The sequence below is a fragment of the Camellia sinensis genome, chromosome 5, assembly GCF_055761805.1.
Source record: "Camellia sinensis isolate YWXY chromosome 5, ASM5576180v1, whole genome shotgun sequence".
NCBI classification, from domain to species: domain Eukaryota; kingdom Viridiplantae; phylum Streptophyta; class Magnoliopsida; order Ericales; family Theaceae; genus Camellia; species Camellia sinensis.
In genome coordinates, this window is record NC_138965.1 from 153093804 (window position 1) to 153119939 (window position 26136).

Sequence of the window (26136 nt, forward strand, 5' to 3'; positions counted from 1 at the left end):
GATAACATTTTGTTAATGCTATGAAATTATTTTAATAGCAATCTAATAATGTTACAATTTACCATATCATAACTAACTAAGAATGTTATAATAAAGCATGCCAACAAACTTTTTGATAACATTTTTTTAATGCTACAATGACCTCATTATGATAGTAATTTTGAATGCTATCATATAGTATTTATAAATATAATAAAAATCCATTCCAACACCAATATTGGAAACCTAAATCCTGTAAATGCAACAAACACATTTTCATCCATCACATACAAAACAATATCATCATTGAAAAATAACTCATCACCACAAATTTCAAGAAATAATAAAATTGTCATAACATTGTCTTAATAAAGTACCAAAACACAATCTCTCACTACGTTCAGAAAAATAAAAACAAAAACTTAAAGACATAATGTCGGTATGTACAAGACATAATAACACATTCAAATTCCTTTTCTGCACCCACAAACTTCCAAGCTGATTTCTATTGGTTCCATCTTCTTTCTAAACCTAATAACTGTAAAACAATAATCAACACATCATAGTAAGTATAATCAGTTTAAAAATAGAGTGTATATCAGTAAAAAGGAAAAATAAAAATAAAATTATATCAATAAACAACGTATTTATACCTAATGCGTATATCGCTACTCTCTTTTCTTTTCAAAAGCATGTAAGGAAAGTGACACAGTAAATGCAAAGGAGAATTGCCATTAAGAATTTTTTTAAAAAAATTTTCAAAATGAATGTTTATTTATTTTTTTGTTTTTTTTGGTCGAGAAAAAAAGGAATTTTATTGATGAAATTAACATACAGAAACCATGCCAATACATCAATAAAGGGAGGCGAGAGCAAAAAGCATCATAGCATTACTTCTTAATCCCAACTAAGTTGGCACTAAGAAGAACACCTAATCATATGCTAGCTCAAGCGAAAAAGTTAGTGAGGGACCAACAAACAAAGAAACAAAAATTAAAAAAAAATAATAATAACTTGGCCCAAAAAAAGCAAACCAACTAACAAAAAGTTGAAGTATTTACTAACATAAACATGTATGCTTTAGCTGCTCATAAATGCTTTACATACTTTTGTTGGTTTGTCAGTAGAGGCATAACTTGTCACCTTGCCACACATATTTTGGATTATACATGCTTAGCACAGAAGTCATATACCATTTGCTAGAATGCTTATCTAAAGGATAAAAATACTATTGACATTGTTCTTTAAAGGCTAATGGCTTACTTGGCTACATATGTATGCCACCATAACCTGTTAAAAGTATGCGAAGTTGTATTGCTTCCATTATTCCTGCAAATGATTGGATTAACTTTTGAACTTTGGTTCTACTACTGTCACCGTCATATCATAACTGGTTTGCATATACCAATAGTGTCATTCAGTTCCTTGATATGTACTAATCACTTACTTCATGTAAAGTACACCGAAGCTGTATGGCATTCCGTCCATTTAATTACAAATTTTTCATGGTATAACTAAGGTCATTTGTACACTATAAAAATATTATGGCCTCCCAATATAACTAGTTACTTAGTTGCAAAGGTAAAGCATGAGCCTGATCTCTAAGAGGCAAACCACCATAGTGCCACACCCTAGCATTGACCTCAAGAAACATGGCACTATATAGATCTCCAGTGGCAACCAAATCAATCAGCACCAACAGCAACAAAACAAGCAGCAAATTAAAAAGCCACTAGGACAAAAACAAGCAGCAGTAGCAACCAAATCAGATGCAACCCAATCCACTAGCAGCAACCAAATCAGATGCTAGGTAAAAAGAACACCCAATCCACTAGCAGCAGTAACCAAATCAAATGCTAGGTACAAATCATTCATCTCCTACGACCCTAAGCAAAACCCAAATCAGATGCTTGAGATTATAATTGTGGGGTATTGTTTTTTTACTACATCTTCATCATCATGGTTATCTTTTTAGTATTTGCATTATGTCATTGCCTTAGATTGATTTTTTTGTTTTGATTCTCTGTTTCTTTGTGATGCATTTTGTGGATATATCAGCTTTCTATAGATAAAGAATTATACTCTGTTAATGATTTAATATGTGTTTGCTATTGGTTATTGCAATTTATGTGCAAGAAAGAAGTCTTTTTGTTGTTTGCCAAGTTTAGTATTGAACTCCACTGAGCATAGGACTCTATGCGACTTTTTTTTTTTTATTAACAAAAAAAGAAGCTATATTGATGAAGAAAAGCAATAACATGCCAAACTAACAACAATAAAGCCGGGCACCCAAGATTGGTGAGAAACCAACCAAAGCAACCAAAGGAAGAAGTAAACATAAAAAAATAACAAAGCAGCACCAGTTCCACTAGCAGCAACAGCAATACAAAATAGCAACCTGCAGTTAACCTCCCTTGTGTGACACCTCTGTACACACAGCAATAGGCAACTATACAACAATAATACTTTTCTCAGGAGCTCTCCAACCAAACCCAATACTGCTGCTGCTGCTCACCAAGGCCAGAAACAGGGCAATAATCAGGATCAATGACACAAAGCAGCAGCTGCTCACCCACATAGCTAGAACAGAACAGAATAAGAATCAGACCATCCCAATAGATTTATGTACCAGACCACTGAAGCTGCTGCTGTAAGCCTACTAACCCAGGCATCTTCTAACCTGATGCAGGTTATGTACCAGATCATTGACAGAAACTTGATTGATTTTAGTCTGGAAATGCTTTATATGCTTTTTGCTTTGAATTTGTTTGATTGATTTTGCAATGTAATAAAAATACATATAATAAATACAGGGGATAGACTCAAACTTTTTGGTGTTACTCAATCCTCTGAGTGTGTCTTTTGTAATGGTCCTTGTGAGGACCATAACCATCTATTTTTTTATTGTCCCTTCTCTAGTAGAGTTTGGGATTGTATTAAAGGCGAGCTTAATGTTGAATGGCCTAGCCTTCTCTGGCCTGAAACTATCCAATTAGTTCTCGAATCAGTTGGACGTAAATCCATCAGTGCAATTATAACTAGACTTGCCTTTACTTGTACTGTGTACCAGTTGTGGATTGTCAAAAATAATATAATATTTAGAAAAGAGCAAATTCCTGTAGAGTTTGTTATCAAATGCATTGTAGATATGGTTAGATTTCATATGATGTCTATTACTAATCTTAAAATGCATCCTAGTGACAGCTGGTTCTTGAGCTCTTGGAGACTTCCCACACCATTCTGAAAACTCCAGCATTTGGAATGAGAGATGGGAGTTCACTAATATGTGGGTTGAGTGATGGTAGCACAAATTGAGTGTTTTTCTCAAGTTTGCTCATTTTGTAGGTACATGAATAAGCAAGACATGCAGTCTGTGAGTGAGGGAAACCAAAATCAGTGGGTTGACAGTTTTGTGAGAAAGATAAAAATTCTTACCAAAATTTCACTAGCCATATTGAGTGTTGATCTATTTTTGTCTACTGTTACTTACATTTTGTGCAGGTACCAGGAGATGAAGACCTCGAGTGTTGTGAGATTCTAAATTGTGGGTTGAGAGAAGTGAGCTCATATATTGTGTGGTGCTATATTGAATTGTTTGTTTCTGTGATTAGCTATCCAAAGTATAGGTGTTATTCATACAACCATCTGCAATGGACAAGATCTACCACCTTGAGGAAGCATGATCACAAGCATAGTGGTTGCAGGAAAGTATGGAAGCACTGTGAAGGAGCTTTTTTACCCTTTGCTGGTTTCATTAAATCTTGGAATTATGGTGATAGGCTGCATGGCCGCTGCTGTACTAGATCATGGGAGCATGGTGATTTACATAGAGGCTGCTGGAAAGTGTGGCAACATCATGTAGGACAAAGTCTTCTCTTTGTTGGAGGCATTCTTCCTTGGAAGAAAGGGACAGTGTTTGTGGCTTCTGTAAGCACCTAAGGAGTGAAGAAATTTGTTGTTCTTTGAACTGTATACATCTGTTGGGTTCTTTTGGACATTTCTCTAGTTCCTTTTTGAACCTACCCTTGCGGGGTGTGCAAGGGATTTTAATCCATATGGTCTGTTTTGCTGATTATATGTTCATGGTCCACATATTCTTTTATAGGGCCCAGGAACATATCATCTTGTTCACAACATGCCGCCCTATCTGTTAAGGTTTTGCATGGTATTTTGGGTATTGTTAAGGTGTTATCTTGGAGGCTTGCTTATAGGTTTGTTGATGTTCTTTTTATATCTTGGTTTTTTTGGTTTCTCCACAGGTTTTCTTTTAGTCTGGACATGTTGCTGCCCATTTTTTGTTTTCGTTGATATATAGTTCTTTTTTTTTTATGGGGTTAGTTAGACTAAACATCAGCAACATTCAACAATCAGCCAACTATCTAAGAGAGACCAAACAACATTAAGCCTTGAGACTAATAAGGCCACAAAAATCCTCCAACAGACAGGACCATAAGCCTTGAGACTAAACCAAACAGATCAACAAAACATAACTTTTCAGCCACCAAACAGATCAGCAGCCTAGAGACTAAACCAAACAGATCAGCAACCTTAAGACTAAACTAAACAGATCAGCAGACTAATTCCAACTCAACCCTCTAACTAATAGAGCAAAACAGAACAACAGAACATTAAAACAAAACAAGTAGACTCATAATCAGCCCCTAATATGTCAGTAGTTGAAAACTACATTAGTGACTAAAAAGGGGAGGTCCTTGATAGAGGCCTTGAGCCAAAAGGCTAATCTGACCTTGAACACAAATCAGTAACATTCAGCAATCAACCCTTAATCATTAGCAGTAACTAAGACAGACTAAACATCAGCATGAACACAAATCAGCCACATTCAGCAATCAGCCAATTATCTAAGAGATACCAAACAACATTAAGCCTTGAGACTAATAAGGCCACAAAAATCCTCCAACAGACAGGGCTACAAGCCTTGAGACTAAACCAAACAGATCAACAAAACATAACTTTTCAACAGCCAAACAGATCATCAGCCTAAAGACTAAACCAAACAGATCAGCAAATTATAAATACACACAATCAACAAAATCAAAACCCAATCCATATATATCTATACTATATATAAAGTGAACATCTTTTATGGTGTCCTGAAGCCTTAGTTTCTTATGCTACCACATGTCCATTTTTTATTTACAAAAAAAAAAATAAATAAATAGATGAGAGGAGGGGATTTGAACCTTGGACTTATATAGTTTCTTATGCTAGTTTCTTATGCTACCACGGTGGTTTCGGTGGTCATTTCGCAATTTCAGCCCCCGAACGGGCCTTTTTAGTCTTGTGTTTTACAATTTTCATTCTAATTTTCTAACCGGAGATCCAATCGTGGTTCCGTTTGTTCCTACAAGTCTATTTAGGCTTGAACAAGCTGTCCGTGCCAATTTTCGGTGGTTTCGGTGGTCATTTCATAATTTCGACCCCCGAATGGGGTCCACAAACCCACATAAACTTTTGGGACACTATCATCTCTTTTCCTTCCTTATTTCCCAATTTTCTTTTCCATTTCTTCTTTTGTTTCGTCACTCATTTTTGAGTCATCATCACCCCCAATACACATACCCTTCCCTGAAGTTCTTTTCTTTTCTATTTCATTGTACACTTTGTTGCATCTCACAGTATTACTTAGCTATCAGTTTTGCATGCAAATAACATTATGTTTATCCAACACCATTATATAATGCTATCTAGTGAGAGAGCAGTGATTATAACTATGTTAGATAAGAGGACTACATGATGATAAACAACCACAAAAATCCACCAAAGCAATTACAATCTTCAAAATGAACAAAAATACCTTGCATATTACTGCAATGTTAATGCATCCGAAGGTCGAAGATCAAAGCTAACACTCTCCGTTTCATTACCCAACTGAGATTTTTTTTTTTTTAAAAAAAAAAAAAACTTTATCAGTTAAATATTACATTCCACAAAGAATGAGATAGTTTTAACGAGCACTTGGCTCTTCTCTAACAAGAGGAAAGAAAGAAAAAGAATAAAGGGAGTAGTACTAGCATGCTAATGATCTATAGAGAATGAGATGTGTATCTAACCACAAAAACGATCAAGTTATCAATAGGCATTACAACCCATTTTCTTCCAACATATCAGGGAAACAAAAAAAAAAAAAACAAAAAACTATTAAGTCATCAATAAGTATTTGAGGTATGTTTATGGGTGCAAAGGGAAATAGAAATGTTTGTGCTCCAAGCCAGTAGCAATAGGTAATGCCATCAAAACAGAAACTTCAAAACATAAACTTTGGCTGTCTTTGCCTTGCAATCATTGTCCCTCCTCCTCCTTTTGACAATTTTAGTTTACTATTAAAAATTAAAATAAAAAAGAAGTACAGAGATGCATATCAAATTATTCATGTACAAAATTATGGACTCTCACAATGTTGAAATTCTAGGCTGTTTGGAATCAACCAAGCACAATAGTGCAATAGACTACACATCAAGATGCATGGATTTGAGTATCTAAACATTATGCAATATAAAGAGCTGTCTACAATTATTTTCCATAAATTGTTTTGTCATAACCTAACAGCTACTACAAGTCCTTCAAGATTAAACCAGGTAAATTTTATCCAAGGGAATAAAGATAACAAAAGACTTCTATCTGACGTCAATAAAGTTGAGAATGGCACTAATATCAGCTCCATTTGAATCTTGTATGGCTGTAAGTGCTTCAAAGATCATTGCAACTACAGGGAGTTTGGGAATGCCACTACTTTGTAATGAGTTTATGAAGTTTAACTAAACTGCTCATACTGTTGCATTAACTACAAACTGAAATCCACCTAAAAATGGCCCATAGCATAATGGGTCGTGTGAGGAAATATGGACCGAGAAAGGGCCGACAGCAGAACCTCGCAATCAGCCCAATATCACTTCCAGTGCCCGGTCCACCAGCACTCAGCAAACAGAAATGGGTCTAGGCCCAAAAAGAAAAAACTAAAAATAAGGTTACATATCTTTCAATGTACTTAACCAGATATTTTTCAAGATAATACAAGAAGAAAATGGAAATTTGAATTACAAGCTAAAATGACCATATATGGTTTTTATGAATGGTCTACTACTCAATGTGAGTTTAAAATTTTCTTCAACAAGATTGTTAAGAATGAATTTTGCCAAGATTGAACTCACTTTAAGAATGGTTAATTAATCCAATGCTATTCACGCAAACAATTGTGCAGGACTCAGAGGGAATTTCAGATCAGTTGTTGTGAAGGGTTCATTATTTGAGACTCCTTAGCTTCCCTTTGCCAACATACTTCCGAATGCCATAGATACTAGAAATGCAACTGCATTCCCCACTTGTATATACCTACAAATTAGATGGAAATAGACAAATATTAGGCACCAAGGAAACAATTTAGAGTGCTGCTATTTGCCTCAGACCTTTTTTCTTTTGGACCCTCATCTCTTAATATTGATAATTATTTGTTTATTCACCAAAAGGGTCAGTCAAGTCTTAGAAAAAAAAAATGCAAAACGACATAGTTTCGACTTCTAATTTATTGACTCCAAACTAACAAAATTTAGAATGGCTCAAGAATTTATAGAACTTACTGATCAAAGATCAAGTTCAGAAGCTTCCTGGGTAATCAATATATTGGGGTAAAATTGAAACGAGTATTTGTGTACACTACGTGAGCTTTTACAACACAAGCACTATTTGAAGTTATCCCATGTTGAATATACAAATTACTTTTAGTGCCATAATGCTATGATGATTACATCTATGTACCATGTTTTGTTTACCATTTCGTGTGACACCACTCTATTAATTTAATAGATCTCATCAATCATGTCTGTCGCTAATTCAAGGGAAGTTTGGCTGACCCTTAGTGGGGGCACTTTATTGCTTTGAGGATTTGAGAGAAAAACTAATTAAAAATTATACAGAATTATTTGAGAATGATGATCCATTTTATGTACATTGCATTGCTTATTTTAATAGATCTCATCAATCATGTCCATTGCATTGCTTATTTGAATTATCTGAGAATGATGATCCGTTTTAGAAGATGGTGTTTTGTGTAGTTGATGCTGGTTTACTATTTACTTGGGTGACATTTGTTCTTTATTGAGAATCTGATTGATAATCTAGTCAAACCTTTGGCAATTAAATTGTGCAAATGTTCATGAACAACTGTTGTTTTCTTGTCTTTCCGTGCATATTTCTTCTACAAGGCATCTCGTGACATGGATACACGATTTGGGATTAACAAAGAGCAAAGTGATTCTACTACTAAAGCATGGCTTGAGAAGATGAAAACCCTATTTATCAGAAAGGGTTGTGGATTCTCCTCACGGAGTGTTATTACAGGTGATGCATATAAAGGAGTCAATGAGATTGGACTGCCTTTTGAAATTGCTCAACAGATAACATTTGAGGAGAGAGTTACTCAATATAACATGCAGTATCTGCAGAAGCTGGTTGATGAAAAGTGTGTTTAACCTATAGGGATGGTTTGTCAACCTACTCGCTGAGGGAAGGTTCGAAGGGGCATACTTTTTTAAGACCTGGTCAAGTGGTACATCGACGGATAATGGATGGGGATATTGTTTTCATCAATAGACCTCAGACAACGCATAAACATTCCCTGCAAGCTTTGTCGATTTATGTTCACGATGACCATACAGTTAAGATCAACCCTCTTATATGTGGGCCACTTAGTGCTGATTTTGATGGTGATTATGTCCATATATTTTATCCTCAATCCCTTGCTACAAAATCAGAGGTTTTGGAACTGTTCTCTGTAGAGAAACAATTGCTTAGTTCTCATAGTGCAACTAACGAATGTATTTTGGACTCTTTTTAACTCTAAAATTAGACATTAACCATACAGAGGGAAACATAAAACTTAAACCTTCATCTCCGCAATACAGAGTAAACTCATTCCCCATGTAGTGTACACAACCAAACACCAACAAGAAAATAATAAAACAAAAATAACATGTGATTTTTGGCAACGCAAAATATACATATTAGCCATAATGAGATACACAAAACTTTTGTGACTAATAAACACACAAATTTCATCAACAAAATTGTTAGTTATATTCTAACACAAGCACAAATCACTAGTCCCACATAAATCAATTTATAAGAATCTTCTTCTAACAAGAAAACTATTATTTATATATATGTGTACATACCTTATCAGGATGAAGATAGACTTTGTCTCTGAAGAGAAGAACAACACTGGCCTCATCAAGAACACGGGTGAAAGCAGCAACTAAGCGTTCCTGAAAATCAAATAATTGTAGTATTTCAAATAATTCATGTACAATTACAGACTCTCACTGAAAACACAATAACTGAAATACATGGAGTGACAAATACTAAAAAATGATTAATCAAAGATCCTAAATTTACTATATATACATACTTCCACAACTTCAATTTGTAGATAAACACAAAAAACAAACCCACCAAGAAAACTAAATTATATTCTCCTAAATTGTATTTGAGTCCAAAATCCTCCTAAATTATATTCTCAAAGATCCAAAAGTCAAAAAAAAAATGGATCTAATAAACAAAATCACAGTAGGCCATCATTGATGCATTTTATCGAACATTTGATAGATAAGAAAAATGGGATTTGAACTCTAATGAGAGAAACCAGACATCACAACAACACCCCTAAAAAAAATTCTAAAAAGGCACTTGGCAAAAAAAAAAATCAATTAGGGCATAGAAATTGCAATTTATAGGGGAAAGAGAGACAAGCACAATTTGTCAATAGAAAAAATAAGAAGCTGAAGAAGGGGGGAGAGAGAAAGAGAGAGTCCCCCCCCCCTCCGACGACCCTTACCCTACGACCACGCCTAACAAACCCATGGCCACGCCCCTCCCTGCCTCATCTACACCAAACACCTCTGCCGTTCTCGCCATTCGCTACCTAGCTCAAGCTTGACAATCGTTTGGGTATGCTATTTGAACTCTTGAAGTCTACTAATTGGATGTTGAATGAGAAGAGAAGAGAGTAGATGAGTGCGTACCGTTGATTGTCACCGTAGCTGAATCAGTTTCGCCGTACCGTCGAAGTGTGCACAGAGAGAGAGATTGAAACCCTACCCTTCCCTTCCATTCCCTTTTGAATCCTCTATCTTCTCCCTCTCTTCTCGTTTTCCTCTGAATACAATGAGATGAGGCTTGGGTGTGTTTATTCAGTAAAAGGGTCGGTCCAGCCTTTAAAAAAAAAAAAAAATTGAAAAATGCAAAACGACGTAGTTTCGTTTGCTAATTTATTGGCGACAAAAATTCTTCTGTCGCCATAAGTACCGTTCATCTTTTCCGCGACTATTTCATTTCCGTCGCCAAAACTTTACAATTGGCGACCAAAATTTCGTCGCTATATGTTCATTTGGTCGCGAAAATATTTTTGGCGCTCCCGCCCAAAAAATTAAGTTGGCGCCAAACCTTTTGGCGACTAAAAATATTAACTTGTCGCCAATAGTGTACTTTTGGCGACAAACAATTATATTGTCGCTGATTATGTAAAATTGGCGACTAATTTCAGTTTGGTTGCTAAAAAACGTCGCCAAAAATGTTTTTTGTTGTAGTGATACTGGGTTGTCTCCTGTCCTTGAGAAAGAAAGGGGAGACTCTTTCCCTATTGCCTGTTTGATAAAAGTGTCAAGTGAATCATTCCCCTCTGATTTCATAGCATCTGGGGTGCCACTGGGCCTTAGTTTCACAACTGGCATCTATACCAGCCTCTGGGTTGGACAATGGCACTGCAGGAAAAGGAAAAAACAATACAAAGAATTTTAAAAAAAAATAAGAATACAAACTAGAAACATGACTAACAGCTGGTAAGACCTCAACAAGCTGAAGCATCGGGGTACAAATAGTAACTCCATAGAGATTACTCTCGAAATAACTCCACATGCTCATTTCAATTTATGCTCTATTTGAGTAAGTGAAAAATATTAATCAGAGAGCTAGACAATCTTAAATGTTAATCCCGAATACAAAGGAAAGCAAGCATTGCCTTTTACAGTTCAGAAACAGAGAGCTAGACAGTCTTCATTTTTCCCAAAAACCAGAAATAGAGCGAGACAGAGAGAGAGAGCGAGTACCGATTGCAGTTCAGAAACAAAGTAGATTATTCAATGGAGGTTGAAATGCGAGTAATCGAGGGGTCAGAGTTCAGATCTGAATCTTCAAAATCGCTTCAATGGAGCTTCGAAATCGCAGGCGATGGAGCTTCAATCTGAATCTTCGATGAAGCTTAGATCTGAAACTTCAATGGAGCTTCGATCTGAATCTTCGATAGAGCTTAGAGAGGGTTGAGAGAGAGAGACAGAGATATGTCCGTATGTATTAAGGGTTGAGAGAGAGAGAGAGAGAGAGATCTGTCCGTATGTATTAAGGATTCAAAATAAGGTTTCGGAGGTGCGTGTTATTGTTCAAAAAAAAAAAAAGAGGCGCGTGTGGCTACCGCATTCAGAGGCGTTTTTAAACGCCTCCCATTATAAAACGGTGTCGATTTTGTGTAATAGAATACGCGGCGTTTTATAAAACGCCGTTAAATACTAATAACAGTGACGTTTAAATCAACGTCGTTACAAAAACGCCACCAAATTCCCTTTTTCCTGTAGTGTTATTTATGTTAGCTATGTCTAAAAATTTTTAAAAAAAAATTGCTTCAAATATTAAAAAAAATTCCGTAAAAACAAAAAAAAAATACGAAAAATAAGAAAGTAGAATTTTCTAAAAAGTGTTTTTAGAAACCTCAAACCAAACAAAATAAATGTTCATTTTTGTTTGAAATGCCTTTTCTACCTAATCTAAAAAATTAAGCTTTCTTGATGCTTATTTGGATATGTCTAATAAGACAAATTCTATGTACATGAAAGTTGTAGTTTGATGAAGGTACGAGCTAATCCAGTTGATTACAAGTATGTAAGAATCTTTATTATTAGCTTGAAAGACTAGGGATAATACATTGAAAGCTACGTTTGTGCTAACAAATAATTCATTGGCACAAGTGGTACATTCAAGCCATGTATTGAACATTTTATATACAAATCAAATTTAAACTTGGAATTGGAGTTGTGTGGAGGTTGATTTAGGAAAAATAATCTCAATCAGACTGCTCTCAACAGGTTGACAATTTCTTAACCTACCACCAATATGCATGGCCTCCAAACTAGCAGGTTGGCATGAATTTTTGACAATTTCAAACCAGTTGAACAGGCTGTAAATTTCAACATATTGTAGGTATACATTTCATAGTTATAAATCTTATACGATAATTATAAAATTACAAAATCAAAATAAATGAAATGCTTGATGATATATTTGTGCCTAGGAAGCGACAAAGAGTGGGCATAGCAATGAAGGGTGGGAAGCAGTGATAAAAAGTTTAGAGGGAGAGATGAAAGTCAAAAATGAGAAGATTTATAAGTATTGGAGGGTTAGATTGGTTATTTGGACGTGTTAAAAATTGTAAACCACACACAACTGTATACTTGGTCCAACTAAAAACCGTCAATACTTTCAAAAGTAAATTTATATGTACAGAAATTAAATACATAATGGGATATAACCCTCTCACAAGAGGTGAAGCCTACATGTAGAACTTACACCATTTTTTTTTTCTCGACAAAAGAAATGGAACTTTATTAATGGAAAAAGCACACATGCATATGAAGATTACATTAATACATATGTAAAACTCATCCTTTGTGAAAAGGTTGTATCCCATTCTATGTTTAATTTTTGTGTTCTTAACATTACTACACTTTCAAGCCACGGATGGCAAAGCAGAGTTGAAAATTTTGAATAGTAGATGGATATTTTGCAAATGCCTACTTGCAATAATTTTGAATTGTTTATAAGAAATTAAGTTTATTTACAATTCTCATGGCATGCATCAAGCCTAAGACAACCAATTTTTCTTTTTTTAAATAAAAAAAAATCAATGATAGGAAAATAAGAGAAGAAAAAATTATAAAATCTAACAGTGAAATTTAAACTCAAATATGATATATGCCAATACTTTCAAACTACCTAGTGACCGCGGATGGGTATGTGTTAGGCAATTTCAGTGGATAGATGTGGAATTTTTTAAAACTCTACTTTCAATAAATTTGAGTTTGTACAAGTAAGTTTATTTACAATTCTTTTGGCATACATCAAGCTTAAGACAACATTTTTTTTCTATTTAATCAATGACATAAAATAAAAATTATAAAACCAAACTATAATACTTAATGATAAGATTCAAACTCAAATATCATACATATTCAAAAAGTGTTTCATTTATAAAACAATGATATAACTTCCATGGTAACTTGTAAATAAAATTTTCGAAAGTGGTATTAAGAACATAGAATTGAAACACAAACCATATGAGACAAATGGCCTAGTTCTCACATGTGTTATTATTCCTATCATGTTAGAATTGTTTTTATTTTATTTTATTTTATTTTCGTTCATTTCTAAACTGTCACTATCATCTATCACATTGATTTTGTCAACGTGCGAGGGAATTAGTGAGGTACACCAAACGCTTTCCATGTGGATGTTGTAACTTGTCGTTTGATAGCCAAGAATCTGTTTAATTGTGTTTTGTAATCATAATTCTATATCTTGATTTAAATATTATGTTTGGTTAGAGTTCTCAAAACGTATTTTTAAAACTCTGCCCAAAATATTCTGTTTGAGGCGTGGTTTTCGGATTTTTTTTTTTCAAATTTGGCCTAACCGGTTGTCCGGTCGGTTGACCGGAACAGTGAATTTTTTTTTTTGCAATTGATATGTTAATTTTTATATATTTGAAAACAATATTTTCTGAATTTTTTAAAATATTTTATGTACGTTAAATTAATTTTGAGTTGTATGTTTGGTTATGAGTTGTAAATTTTTGTATCAAATATCAAATGTCACATCAATAATTCCCCACTCAATTCAAAACTCTTTTCAAAATTATTTTCAAAACTCTTTACCAAACAAATTTTTCACACTCAAATCATAATTCTAAACCTCACAAACTCAAAATACAACTCATACTTTCAAATCATAATTACGAAACTCTACCAAACGCAGCCTAAGATTGTGTTTGATTTGCTTTTGAAATTATGATTTTAAAAAATATTTTTTAAAATTTATAATTAAATACATAACTTAAAATTATTCAAAATTCAATTCAAAAATTAATTTTAAATATGATCGTGGTTTCATTAGCCCTCTCCATATCGAGGGTGCCATCTGTCACGAGTGATAGACAGACGTCATCAGGAATGGAAAAATGGCGTCAGAAGCTAGAAATTCGATCTGAGGAGAGGAGATCTTTCAAATGTTTTGCCATTTCCTTCAGCCTATAGGAATATGCTAAACCAAAAACAAACCAGGAAAAAGGATTCAAAGTAGAGAGGGAGAGAACTAACAAGAGACGAAGAGGATAGTGAAGGAAAGGAAGTTGCAGAGGTAATTCGGAAGGCAGTCCAGCGACGAGCACCTAAAAATGTGTATGTATTTGAAAAGATGTCGAAATTTTAAATCACAATAAATAGAAGTGTACAAAGCGGCGGGAAGTTGAAATGATAACCGAGAAGCGTGTGCTCAGACATCTGCGTTGGAATGAGGTCAACCGCCGAATTTCGGCTCTGACTTTTCGAGTTCGAAACCAAACACTCCAACCAACTGTCGTTAGTGGAGTGCTTGGGGGGCAATTGTGGGGGTTGAATATTGGGAGTCGTAAAGAGGCCGAATAGTTGAACTTGGAGAGTCGAAATATATATAGCACACGGCCTTGTCTCGCACGTTCAAATCCTACCCTATTCGGCCAAATAGCCGGTTGAGCAAGGGGCCGAGTGAAAAGCGGTTTGCTACAAAAGAAGCCGAATGGCAAATTAAAAATGTGCCCAATCCCGAGGCCCAAGAAAGAAAATATATAAATAGAAGCGCATCAGCCAGAAAGAGGTATGTGAGAATCAATATACTTAACTTAAAATACAAGTAATCTAGAGAGAGTAGAGACTAACTTGTCCATCGGAGTCTTAATTCCGGCACCCCCGACCAAAGTGTTCATTTCTTTTCAGGTGACAATCTGAGGATCGCGAGCATCCCCCAGGATCTGAAGAGTATTTCCAAACCACTTCCCCACAATATGCAAAACCCATCCTTTGTGAAAAGGTTGTATCCCATTCTATGTTTGGTTTTTGTGTTCCTAGCATTACTACACTTTCAAGCTACGGATGGCAAAGCAGGGTTGAAAATTTTGAACAGTAGATAGATATTTTGCAAATGCCTACTTGCAATAATTTTGAATTGTTTATAAGAAATTAAGTTTATTTACCATTCTCATGGCATGCATCAAGCCTAAGGCAATCACTTTTTTTTTTTAAATAAAAAAAAAAAATCAATGATAGGAAAATAAGAGAAGAAAAAATTATAAAATCTAATAGTGAAATTTAAACTCAAATATGACTGTTGGTTGTATAATTTGTATAAACCAATCACAATTCAACACGTGGCATGAAAAATGCAATTTGGAGAGTTAATACAAACTGCCAACCATAATCAGACACAAGTCAGCCCATATTGGTAATAATGGGTCTGCGTAGCACTGGAATGATCGAGGGATATAAGGTGATGTGGCCTAACGGTTACTTACAAGGTTCAAATTCAAAATCAAGAAGGAAGCCTAACTGCAAATGTGGCATAGTGGGACTGACTGTGAGAGAGCATGTTCAGCAATCATGGAGGGCATTTCGACGGTTGGAAGCCCACTTCGACAATTATCATTGAGAAGTATAAATAGTAGAGCATGCCCTAGAAAGGAAGATCTAGACTCAGATCAAAAGGCAGTTTTATTTACTTTGTTTTCCCCTTCTAGTTTTTGCAGTTCTTTACATTTCTGTACTTCAAATTCCTGTACTGTACTTCATTTATAGGAGTAGTTTTAAATAGCTTGCTACTGTAAACCTCTACGAGGTTGGGTCAGATCATTGTAAGTTTTTCAGTTTACTTAATGAAATTCTGAAATTATTCTTCATTTAGTTGTTATTTACTAAATTCTCCTAAACAAGCCACCAGTAAAAGTTCTCTTTATTGAGGCTGAAAGAACTAAAACACAATCGTCTGATAATCGGTTGACAATTAATCTTCTGTAAGGACTGATTGATCCTTGCTGACACGCTTAAAATTACAATACTAACCTTCGAAAGCCAAAAAAGCCAACAATGACACATGCTAATACTTTCAAACTACTTAGTGACAGCGGATGGGTATGGATTAGGCAATTTGAGTGGATAAATGTGGAATTTTTGAAAACTCTACTTTCAATAAATTTGAGTTCGTTCAAGTAAGTTTATTTACAATTCTTTTGGTATACATCAAGCTTAAGACAACATTTTTTTTTAATTTAATCAATGACATAAAATAGAAATTATAATACTTAATAATAAGATTCAAACTCAAATATCACACATATTAAAAAAGTGCTTCATTTATAAAACAATGATATAACTTCCATGGTAACTTGTAAATAAATTTTTCGAAAGTGGTATTAGGAACATAGAATTGAAACACAAACCATATGAGACAAATGGTCTACACATCTAAAATTTCAGTTTTTTGCGACGGTAAAATGCCGTCACTAATACTCCTAATGTTGTCGCAAAAAACTTTTTGCGACGGCAAATGACTTTTTGCGACGGCAAGAGGGGGGTTGCAGGGGTTGCAAAAGAGTTTTTGCGACGGCGGCACAATGCCGTCACTAAAGTTTTGCGACGGCATTTTTGCCTTTTGCGACAGCACTTTGCAGTCGCTAATAATGTTTGAAATTTCTTGACTTTTTGCGACGGCACTATTTTACTGTCGCTAAAAATGTTATTTGAGACGGCAAAAAATGCCGTCGCTAAAAGTCTTTTTTTTGCAACGGCAAGAACACTGTTTTTGCGACGGTGTGGTGCCGTCGCAAAAAGTAATAGAAATATGAAAATTTTCTATTTTTTCCGACAGTGTACTGCCGTCGCAAAAAGTATTAAAAAATAATAAAATTTCTATTTTTTGTGACAGTTTAGTGCCGTCGCAAAAAGTAAAACCTGTAACAAAATCAATAAAAATATTAAAATTTTATGTTTCTTGCGATGGTGTAGTGCCATCACAAAAAAGAAAAAAACATCCTTTGACAAAATTATTAAAAATATTAAAATTTCTCCATAATAATTACATAATAATATAAAAATTCTAGTATAAAAATAACAATTTCTTCATAAAAAAATATTCTTCCATTTATAATTACACATTAACAAAATTATCCTACTACATAATGTTCCATTATACATATATAATGTTTAAATACATGATTTTGTTCATAATTCAAAATAACATAAACCAAAATTAAATGTTTTTCTCATCATTTTTCGTAGATAACAAAAACAAAAATTAGTCACATTCTTCACAGGCATGCATTCCACAAGAAGCACACTCCTACATAGGAAATATCTGAAAAATAAAAATAAAAATAATTAATAACAATATAATTATGAGTTAATGTTAATTACAAAAAAACATAAAAATTTAACTACTATAACATCAAATAAAACATTTTTTTTGTAAGTCATCAAATCCCACATGGATAATTAAACATCTCAATCAAATACAAAAATAAAAATTTTACTATAGCATTAAATACAAAAAAAATTATAAATTTTAATACTGTAACAAAAACTAATCACCCTGTTTGATTCTTAAATTTTGACTTCAATTTTTTAAAAAATTTAAAACTTTTATTTGGTTATCTAAAAAATCAAGAAAAAAAAAATCAAAATTCAATTTTTTGGATGAAGTTGGGAAATAAATAAATATTCTCTATTTGACATAAAGTGATTAGATGGACAGACTAAATTGTAAAGCCCTCTCTTAATCAAACATTATAAAATTTGAAATAAAAAATGCAAACATAATTATTATGAAAGCAATAAAAATAATAATAATAATGCAACATTTTATATGTCTGTAGAACGCGAGCTCGGGTTGAATCAAAATTTAATTCCATGTACTTGTAATTAATTTTATGGGACAAAATTTTCCTTATTCAAATTTTTCTATCATTTTGTCTCAATATACTACCAACTGCGAAGCAAACTCATTAATTTGGACTGAAGAGTCTAGTTCTCATGGTTGTGGACTCACCGAATCCCTAATTTGATTGTCATATCACTTCCACACACCCCAAAAAAAAGACACACACACACACACAGAGGTAAGCGAGCATCTTATTTTTTTCTCCCTCAATCTCTCTGTCCATGTATAAATAAATAAATCTCCATATTGATCAGCCATGTTAGAGAGTGACATGCATTACAAAACATTACTTCTACCAACAAGTAACAGTATAAAATTTGGGTGCATGATTAAAAATAAAGAAATCTGTGAGATTTAAGGTTTTGAGACCAATCCTGATAGTTTCATGAACAATTCTTGGAACTTGATGTATCTTAATCAACAACCCATCACGGCTCCTGCTGATATCTTTCAGTACTGATCATCATCATCATCAACAAGATTGTTAAAATTGGTTAATTAGGGTGAATCAGTATGATTATTAGGGGAGTAATAAGTATCTGAACACATAAATCAGTCACGGAATATGTATGAATCGATAAAATTTTCTAGAATTGAATCTAGTACCGACAACATATTCTGTAAAATCTTTATGGGTTTATTTGATTTTTGTGTTCGTAGTTAAACTGTATGAGAAATTGGCAAGGGAATATTAATTTGTAATCAAATTGGTTGTCTATTGAGATATAGAATGAATTGCGTCTTTGCTTGTAATTTCATTACTCTGGTGAACTGTTTTGTTCTTTTGCTATAAATTTTCTGACTTATAATGAATGATTTTGTAGAAATGATCTGATGTGTTTGACTGAATTTGAATGAAAACGTGTAAGAGCAACTCCAACCAGACTCTTTATTTTTCACTAGCTAAAATATAAAAAAAAAAAAAAGACACTCTTTATTTTACCTAATTAGTTTAGCTATTGTATGTTCCAATCATACTCTTTATTTTAACTAGTCATTCAAACTAACTAAACCAATTTTCAAAACAAAAAATGCTATATATATTACTATCTTTTTCATAAAATGCCACATACGTTCCAAACGCTAATATGGTTGCCAATGTGACATTTGCGATAATATTTTTAAAAATAATCTTGGTAATAACAAAAATTGGTTCAACAGAGATTGGCATGGGGACATTAGGCCTATCAGAAATTGGCATGGGAGACCTTAGGATGTTAGGTAATGACCTGACTGTGTATATCAAGCTCTCACACCTTCTCTCATCCTCATGTGCGATCCTTTCTTGCATGTGACTAAAACATAAATTAAATTGAACCAGGAGCACAAATAGACAGGAAACAAAGTGCACAAACAAATGTAGTGGCAATTACACAAGCAAGGTTTAAAGTGATGTCTCATGGAACCAAAACTTTGGTATCATGTTTTTTTGGGTGAAACTTTGATATCATGTTAGGTAATCAATTGTCTCAAAAGCTTAAGCTATTAGAGGATGTCCCAAGAAAGTATATTAAACTCTTGCTTGCTTCATGTTTATTGTGCAGCTAACATAATTTTTTTTTTAATAATCATGTCAATGCCAAAATGCTCAATACATAGGAACACTACTGGAAATGGTCTTAACTCATGCACTAGTCAATCCTGTTGGCTCTTCATCTTAATTATGAACTGATAAAAAAAATTCCTAAACTTATTTATAGCACCCACTGAACTTATTTAAACCTTGATGATACACATTGCTTTATAGTGGACATCAAATACGGTATGTTCTTGAGATCAAAATTGTAGACAAGGTAGGATGATACTAAAATTCTTTTGTAACATACTTTGGTTTTTGCTCTCTCTCTCTCTCTCTCTCTCAATTTTTTTTCCCTCCCCGTGTACTAAATCTTTACAGTCAATGTGCTTCCTTTATGGTAAATGACTTTGATTCATTTTGGATTAAGAGACATTCTTCTGTTGGTTTGCTAGATAAAATACATGGTGCATTCTGTCTTATAATTCCTGATGAATTAGGCCACCAACTTCCTATTGCAGTCCCTATTTCAGATTAATCTATGCATACAAAGTTTCTACTTCTGAGTTCGGGTCCTGAAACTGTTTGATATTTTTGTTTCTTTTCGTGAGTAGAAGGTTAATATACTAAACAATAACGATATACAATGATGCACAAAACATCCTCAGGAGTCACATGATGAAAAATGCATTGGGCAACAAATCTCTTCATCGAATCATACAAAAGAAAACATAACAAACCAAAAGAAACTCTCTCACAACCCTGAGGCTATGTCAAAATTTAAAAGGCTTAAAAAACATACAAGACTTCTAAAAACTGAGGCCTCAAACTTTATTGTCTAATATATTAACTTCATTGTCTAAGATGAATATGCAGTGTTGCTATTTTGAGCACTTATCTGTAAATAAATAAATAAATAAATATGTGATTTTAGAATTACTGATTTTGCAGAACAAAATTGCATTGCTTTGACCCATAACTTCACATCTTACTTATCTTGAGTTTTAGTCTACTAAAGTGACTTCTGTGACTGCTACAAACTTCTGTCCACCTAACCCTTCTCTATCTAATGACAATGGTGGGTGGTGCAACTCATAATTGATGTTCCTAATATTTAGTGCATTATGGTAAATCTGTGAGAAGTCACGTATTGGGAAAAATGCCAAAGCATGATGGTATATATAAGCTAATGCATTATGCAGTCAAACTTACCTCCCTTTGTAGAGCCTCATCAAGTTCTTGCTTATCATCAGGAGTGATATCTTTGGCGTATAATTGGGTTAAACAATTACGAATCCTGATCGAAAAAAATAAGGGATTGATCAAAGCAAATAAAAAACAATTCATAGCGTCAAAGATTATAACACATTGACAACACAAATGAAAGATTACAAACTAATTAATGACAAACCTTCCGCGCTTTTGAAGCAAAGATCTGCGGACAAATTGAGTAGGGTGAGCAGTGAAGACCAGGTCGACAGTTTGATTTTTCAGAGCATCAAAAACTTCTTCAGGAGATTTCTTCAATTCCCCCACAAGTCTCTTGAGAGTTTCTTCAATGTCTGATTCAGTCATTGCCGAGTTCTCATCAGCAAAATCCCCCTTTTTCAACTTGATTCGTTGACGGCAAGCAATCTGAACCTCCTCAGTGAGGTTAGCCAACTTAAGCATGTGAGAGAATGACTTGGCAATGACAATAGAGTCACCGTCGATCGAGATCGATCGAGAGAGAGAGAGAGGGGTAAGAAGAGATTAGGGATTTTTGGTTTTGGGCGGGGGGGGGGGGGGGGGGGGGGGGGGGTTGAGATTGGGGATTTTTTGTTTGGGTTGGGGAGGCGGGGTACAGAACGTGAATGGAAAAAAAATGGGGGAATGGAAAAAATTGGGGGGGGGGGGGGGGGGATGATGAAATTTTCGCTCACAAATGAAATTTGGCCTAGTTTGGGAAGATTAAATAAGTGTACTTTTTGACTTTTTATGAAATATGGGTTGGGTTTGGGTTGGGTTTGAAGTGATGTGTTAGAGAGGTGATGTGACTTAAATAAGATGATGTGTTAGAGAGGTGATGTGACTTAAATAAAATTATTTTTCTAACTGTTTAGTTTCTTCCAATTAATCTATTCTGTTGTTTATTTGATTAATCCCGTTTTCAGTTCGTCTTAATCACCCAAGAGATTGGTCTGTGTTTATCCACCTGGTTTCAGTCACCCACTTTCGTTCCTTGTCCGGAGTAAGTCCTTAGGAATAGGCAGTGTAGGACATAAGGGTCTCCCGAATAAGGTCTGTACTCAAACCATTTTGGTCTGTGATGACATGACAAGAATAGGGTATGTATTAAGATATCTGTAAAACTGATTAATTAAACTGATTAACTAAATTAACTATACGGCTGGCAGTATTGGCAGACTGAGCAGATTCACCATTACTTAACCTTCCCAGTAATCGTTCCAAACGTACTAGTTTAGTTACCAATGATCAAACTACTGTCAAACCTATTGAAAAATTATTTACCAAATTATCTACCGCTGATAATGCTTCACCATCTAAAGATAAAGGTCTTACTGTTTTAAATCAACAACCTAATATTGAACTTATTTCTCCCCAATCAGATATTGAAACCACTGATACTGAACTAAATCAATTAGCTCAATAATTTCAATCTTCGAATCTAAACAAAATTCATTATCCCAAAGTCAATCCTCACACTACTAAAAATTGGTATTCTCGACCTACTCCTGTTGATCTTCAATTTGAAGAAACTAATCTTAATAATCAATTTTTTGTCTCTACTAAAAAGTGATACGAATGGAATATTGATGGTCTTAGTGAAGATCAAATCCTCCAAAAATTAAATCATTTATCTATGGTCGCTAATAGTTATCTTAGTAATTATCCCCATTATACTCAACCTGAAATTGTTACATTAATTACTTCTGGTTTCACTGGTATGCTCAAATCTTGGTGGGAAAAATATTTAACCGAAGAACAACGAGAATCCGTTATTTATGCTAATCAAACTGACGATAATGGTTCACCTATTTTTGATGAAAACATTGGATGTTGCCACCCTGATGGTATTAACTCCTTAATCTATACAATTGTTAGACATTTTATTGGTACTCCCACTAACATCTATTCTCGCATACATGATCAACTTAGTAATCTTACTTGTCCAACCTTAAGTGATTTTCGATGGTATAAAGATGTATTTACTTCTAGAGTTATGTTAAGAGAATATTGTACTAAATCATTTTGGAAAGAAAAATTTATTAATGGATTGCCTAGTTTATTTGCTCATAAAATTAGAGATGTTCTTAGTCAACCTACTGGTGTTATTGAATATGATAATTTAACCTATGGAGATATAATTAGCACTATTCAAAAAGAAGGCTTAAAAATGTGTATTGATCTTAAACTTAGTCAAAAAGCCACCAAAGATAAATACAAAGCTAAATATGAATTAGGAAATTTCTGTGAACAATATGGTTTACCTCCTGTAGCACCCTCTCGGAGGAAATCACATAAATATTCTAAGCATAAATATAAATCCAAATATTCTAATAAATACAAAAAGAATTATTCACCTTCCAAGTCCAATGATAAATTTTATACTAAACCCAAAAAGAAATATTACAAAAAATCACATCCAAAATCTAAATCCACTAAAGATATAACATGTTATAACTGTGGTCAAAAAGGTCATTATTCTAATAAATGTAAAGAGAAACAAAAATTAAAAGATAAGATTAATCAATTACAAATAAATGATGACTCTAAGAATCAAATATTTGAAATCTTTCAACTAAATCAATCTGTTAGTACTTCCTCTTTTGATAGTCCCGAAACTTCTTCTGATAATCATTCATCCAGTACTGATTCTGATGAGAATAATATAACATTAGGATGCAATGATGTCTATTGCAAACCAGTTAAACAAATTACTGTTCTGACAAAATCAAATCAAGAAGAATCTGCATTAATAGAATTAATTAGCAAATTGGATGATCCTAGTTTAAAACAAAAATATATGGAAAAATTAAAATCTTTATTAATTCATTCAGACAATAAACCTAAACCTGATAAACCTATTATTAGTTTATCCAAAACTTTAGAACGATTCAAAAATAAAACTAAAGAAGTCACACTCCAAGACTTACAATCTGAAATCAACCAAATTAAACAAACTATCCGAGATTTACAGACTAAAGATAAGAAATTAGAAGATGAAATTATTTCTCTAAAACTTAATCAAAGTTTTGATAATTTCCAACCCAATCCAAATACCTCTCCGCATGAATCTGAACATAATTTTGATTCTGATAATACTAATCCCGATAAACTCTTATTTGATAATCGATCTCAATCTAATAATCTTAAAGACAAACGATTAAATCTAATCAATAAAATCTATATGCAAAAATGGTACTCACCAATTAAAATTGTTATTAATGATTTTGAATTAGAATTAGTAGCTTTAATTGATACTGGTGCTGATTTAAATTGCATTCAAGAATGACTACTTCCTACTAAATATTATAAAAAATGTCACGAAAATTTAACTTCTGCTAATGGTAGTCAAATGTATATTAACTCCTCCTCCTTGGTCTTCTGTTTATACTGCCATTGTTCAACGAGTCAAACAATATGTTAAATCTCTTCCTTGTCTTGGTATTCCTACTGAGGATTCATTTAAAATTATTCAAACAGATGCTTCTGATATTGGTTATGGTGGCATTCTTCTTCAGAAAGTCACTCCTCAATCACCTGAACGAATTGTTCGTTATCATTCTAGTGTCTGGAATAAAGCACAATTAAATTATAGTACTATTAAAAAAGAAATTTTATCTACTGTTTTATGTATTCAAAAATTTCAAGATGATATTTTAAATCAAAAATTTTTACTACGTGTTGATTGTAAATCTGCTAAATATGTTATTGAAAAAGATGTTCAAAATCTTGCTAGTAAACAAATTTTTGCCCACTGGCAATCTATTTTAAGTATTTTTGACTTTGATATTACCTATATACCTGGTTGCCAAAATTCCCTTCCTGATTTTCTAACTCTGGAATTTTTATAGGGGGGTAAAGAATGAGTGCTACTCCACATATTGTCTATATTAAAACCCAAATTACCCATTACCAAACCCTGATCCATCAAGTTACTTTCCGAATCCAACGCCTCCAATTAGCCAGAAAAACTACTAAAAGAGCCCAATATATCAATTACCATCAAATTCAAGCTCGTCGCAATTTACTTACTGATTATCTTAACTGTTTCCACTATTACCAGAATTATTTAGACCTTCTTTCTGGTTGCTAATCATTGCTTCTTAATTCAACAGATGTCTCGCCCAAGGCCTCCTTCCAAGGCTTTGGTCCCATTCTCCAGTAAACCTAATCAACTTCTTATTCCTCCTCCTTTGGAATCAATCACCCAATCTCACTCTCTTGAGATGGTTAATCGTTATCAAGTTCTTGGTAACATTTACCGACCTAATTACTTATCTGCTTTGGCTGCAGATCCCTTTGCTTCTAGCCAATCAGTTTCAGTTACTCCACTTCCGGTTAACCCAATCAAATCATCCCGATCTGAGTACACCAAATCACATATTACTAACCTATTCTACAAAGAACCCAGTCACCCTAAGAATCAAACTATTCATGAAATTGCCCAATCCTATTTTGGCTCTGGATGCCATTTCATCCTTTCACATCCAGAGAAAACACTTTCCTACTACAAAGATATTTTGATTCATCATCAATCAATTCTGATTAAACCAATTCAGGATCGCACTTATTCTTACAAGATCCTGTATCATTCACTCTATATTCACAACATTGTCTCCTTAGCTGAATGGGGTCCTCCTTATTAGCTTCGCGATTTACCTGGTCACTCCGTTCAGTATAATTACCATGATTATGTTGATGCTTGGTTCAAGATCTTCTTGTACCAAAATGAAACCTTCAGTCATTCTTGGTTTATTTCATTTGACCAAAAATTCAAATCCGAGTTACCTTTTTGGTTTCTTCGATGGTGGACTCATTATGGCGCCATTTCAGATATTCTCCCTGATGGTCTTAATGAGTTAATTCATTATTTTGCTTCTGTTTATCCATTCACCACTCACCAAAGACAATTTCCATTATTGTTAATTTTTATATCCAAATATAAAATCCCTTGGATATTCAAATGGCATTATGGACTTGATGATAAAATAGTCATCCATCAGCATTCAGTCAAATGGTGGGCTAAGTTCAATTTGCCCCGCATATTTGAAATTGTTCAAGAAGAATTCCCATCTGATCAACGTGCTCCTACTCCTGTACTTGCTAAAGCCCAACAGAACCCAACTGCTGTAATCAGTCAAGGAAGCCAGCCTAGTCTTCCACCAGTCAACCTTGGAAGCCCCTCATCTAGTGGTTCCAAGCCCATTAAATCAAATATCCAGTCCACATTTAGCAAATCAAAGTCCAAGGCTAAGTCCAAAGGCCCTGCAATGCCGGCCCAGCCCAAGTCAACATCCAAATCCAAGGTTCAGTCAAAACCTATTACACCTCCT

At 33.9% G+C, this 26136-nt stretch overlaps 1 protein-coding gene across 6 annotated transcripts; it reads right to left on the minus strand.

Moving 5' to 3' along the window:
- Nucleotides 1-310: 310 nt before the first annotated feature.
- Nucleotides 311-21345, minus strand: LOC114308131 (phosphoenolpyruvate carboxylase, housekeeping isozyme). Of its 6 annotated transcripts, XR_014330336.1 has the most exons (6): nucleotides 20988-21345; nucleotides 20789-20873; nucleotides 9171-9260; nucleotides 7152-7332; nucleotides 5798-5871; nucleotides 311-517 (listed from the first exon to the last, which is right to left on the minus strand). XR_014330336.1 is itself a non-coding variant. In XM_082870206.1 (5 exons), exons 1-4 carry the CDS (start codon nucleotides 21245-21247, stop codon nucleotides 5806-5808), a joined length of 501 nt encoding a protein of 166 aa, XP_082726332.1. In that variant the 5' UTR covers nucleotides 21248-21345; the 3' UTR covers nucleotides 311-517; nucleotides 5798-5805. The 6 variants fall into 6 exon arrangements, 4 of the variants coding, with proteins under 4 accessions (XP_082726332.1, XP_082726333.1, XP_082726331.1 ...); XR_014330337.1 differs by lacking the exon at nucleotides 5798-5871; XM_082870206.1 differs by lacking the exon at nucleotides 7152-7332.
- Nucleotides 21346-26136: the final 4791 nt, after the last annotated feature.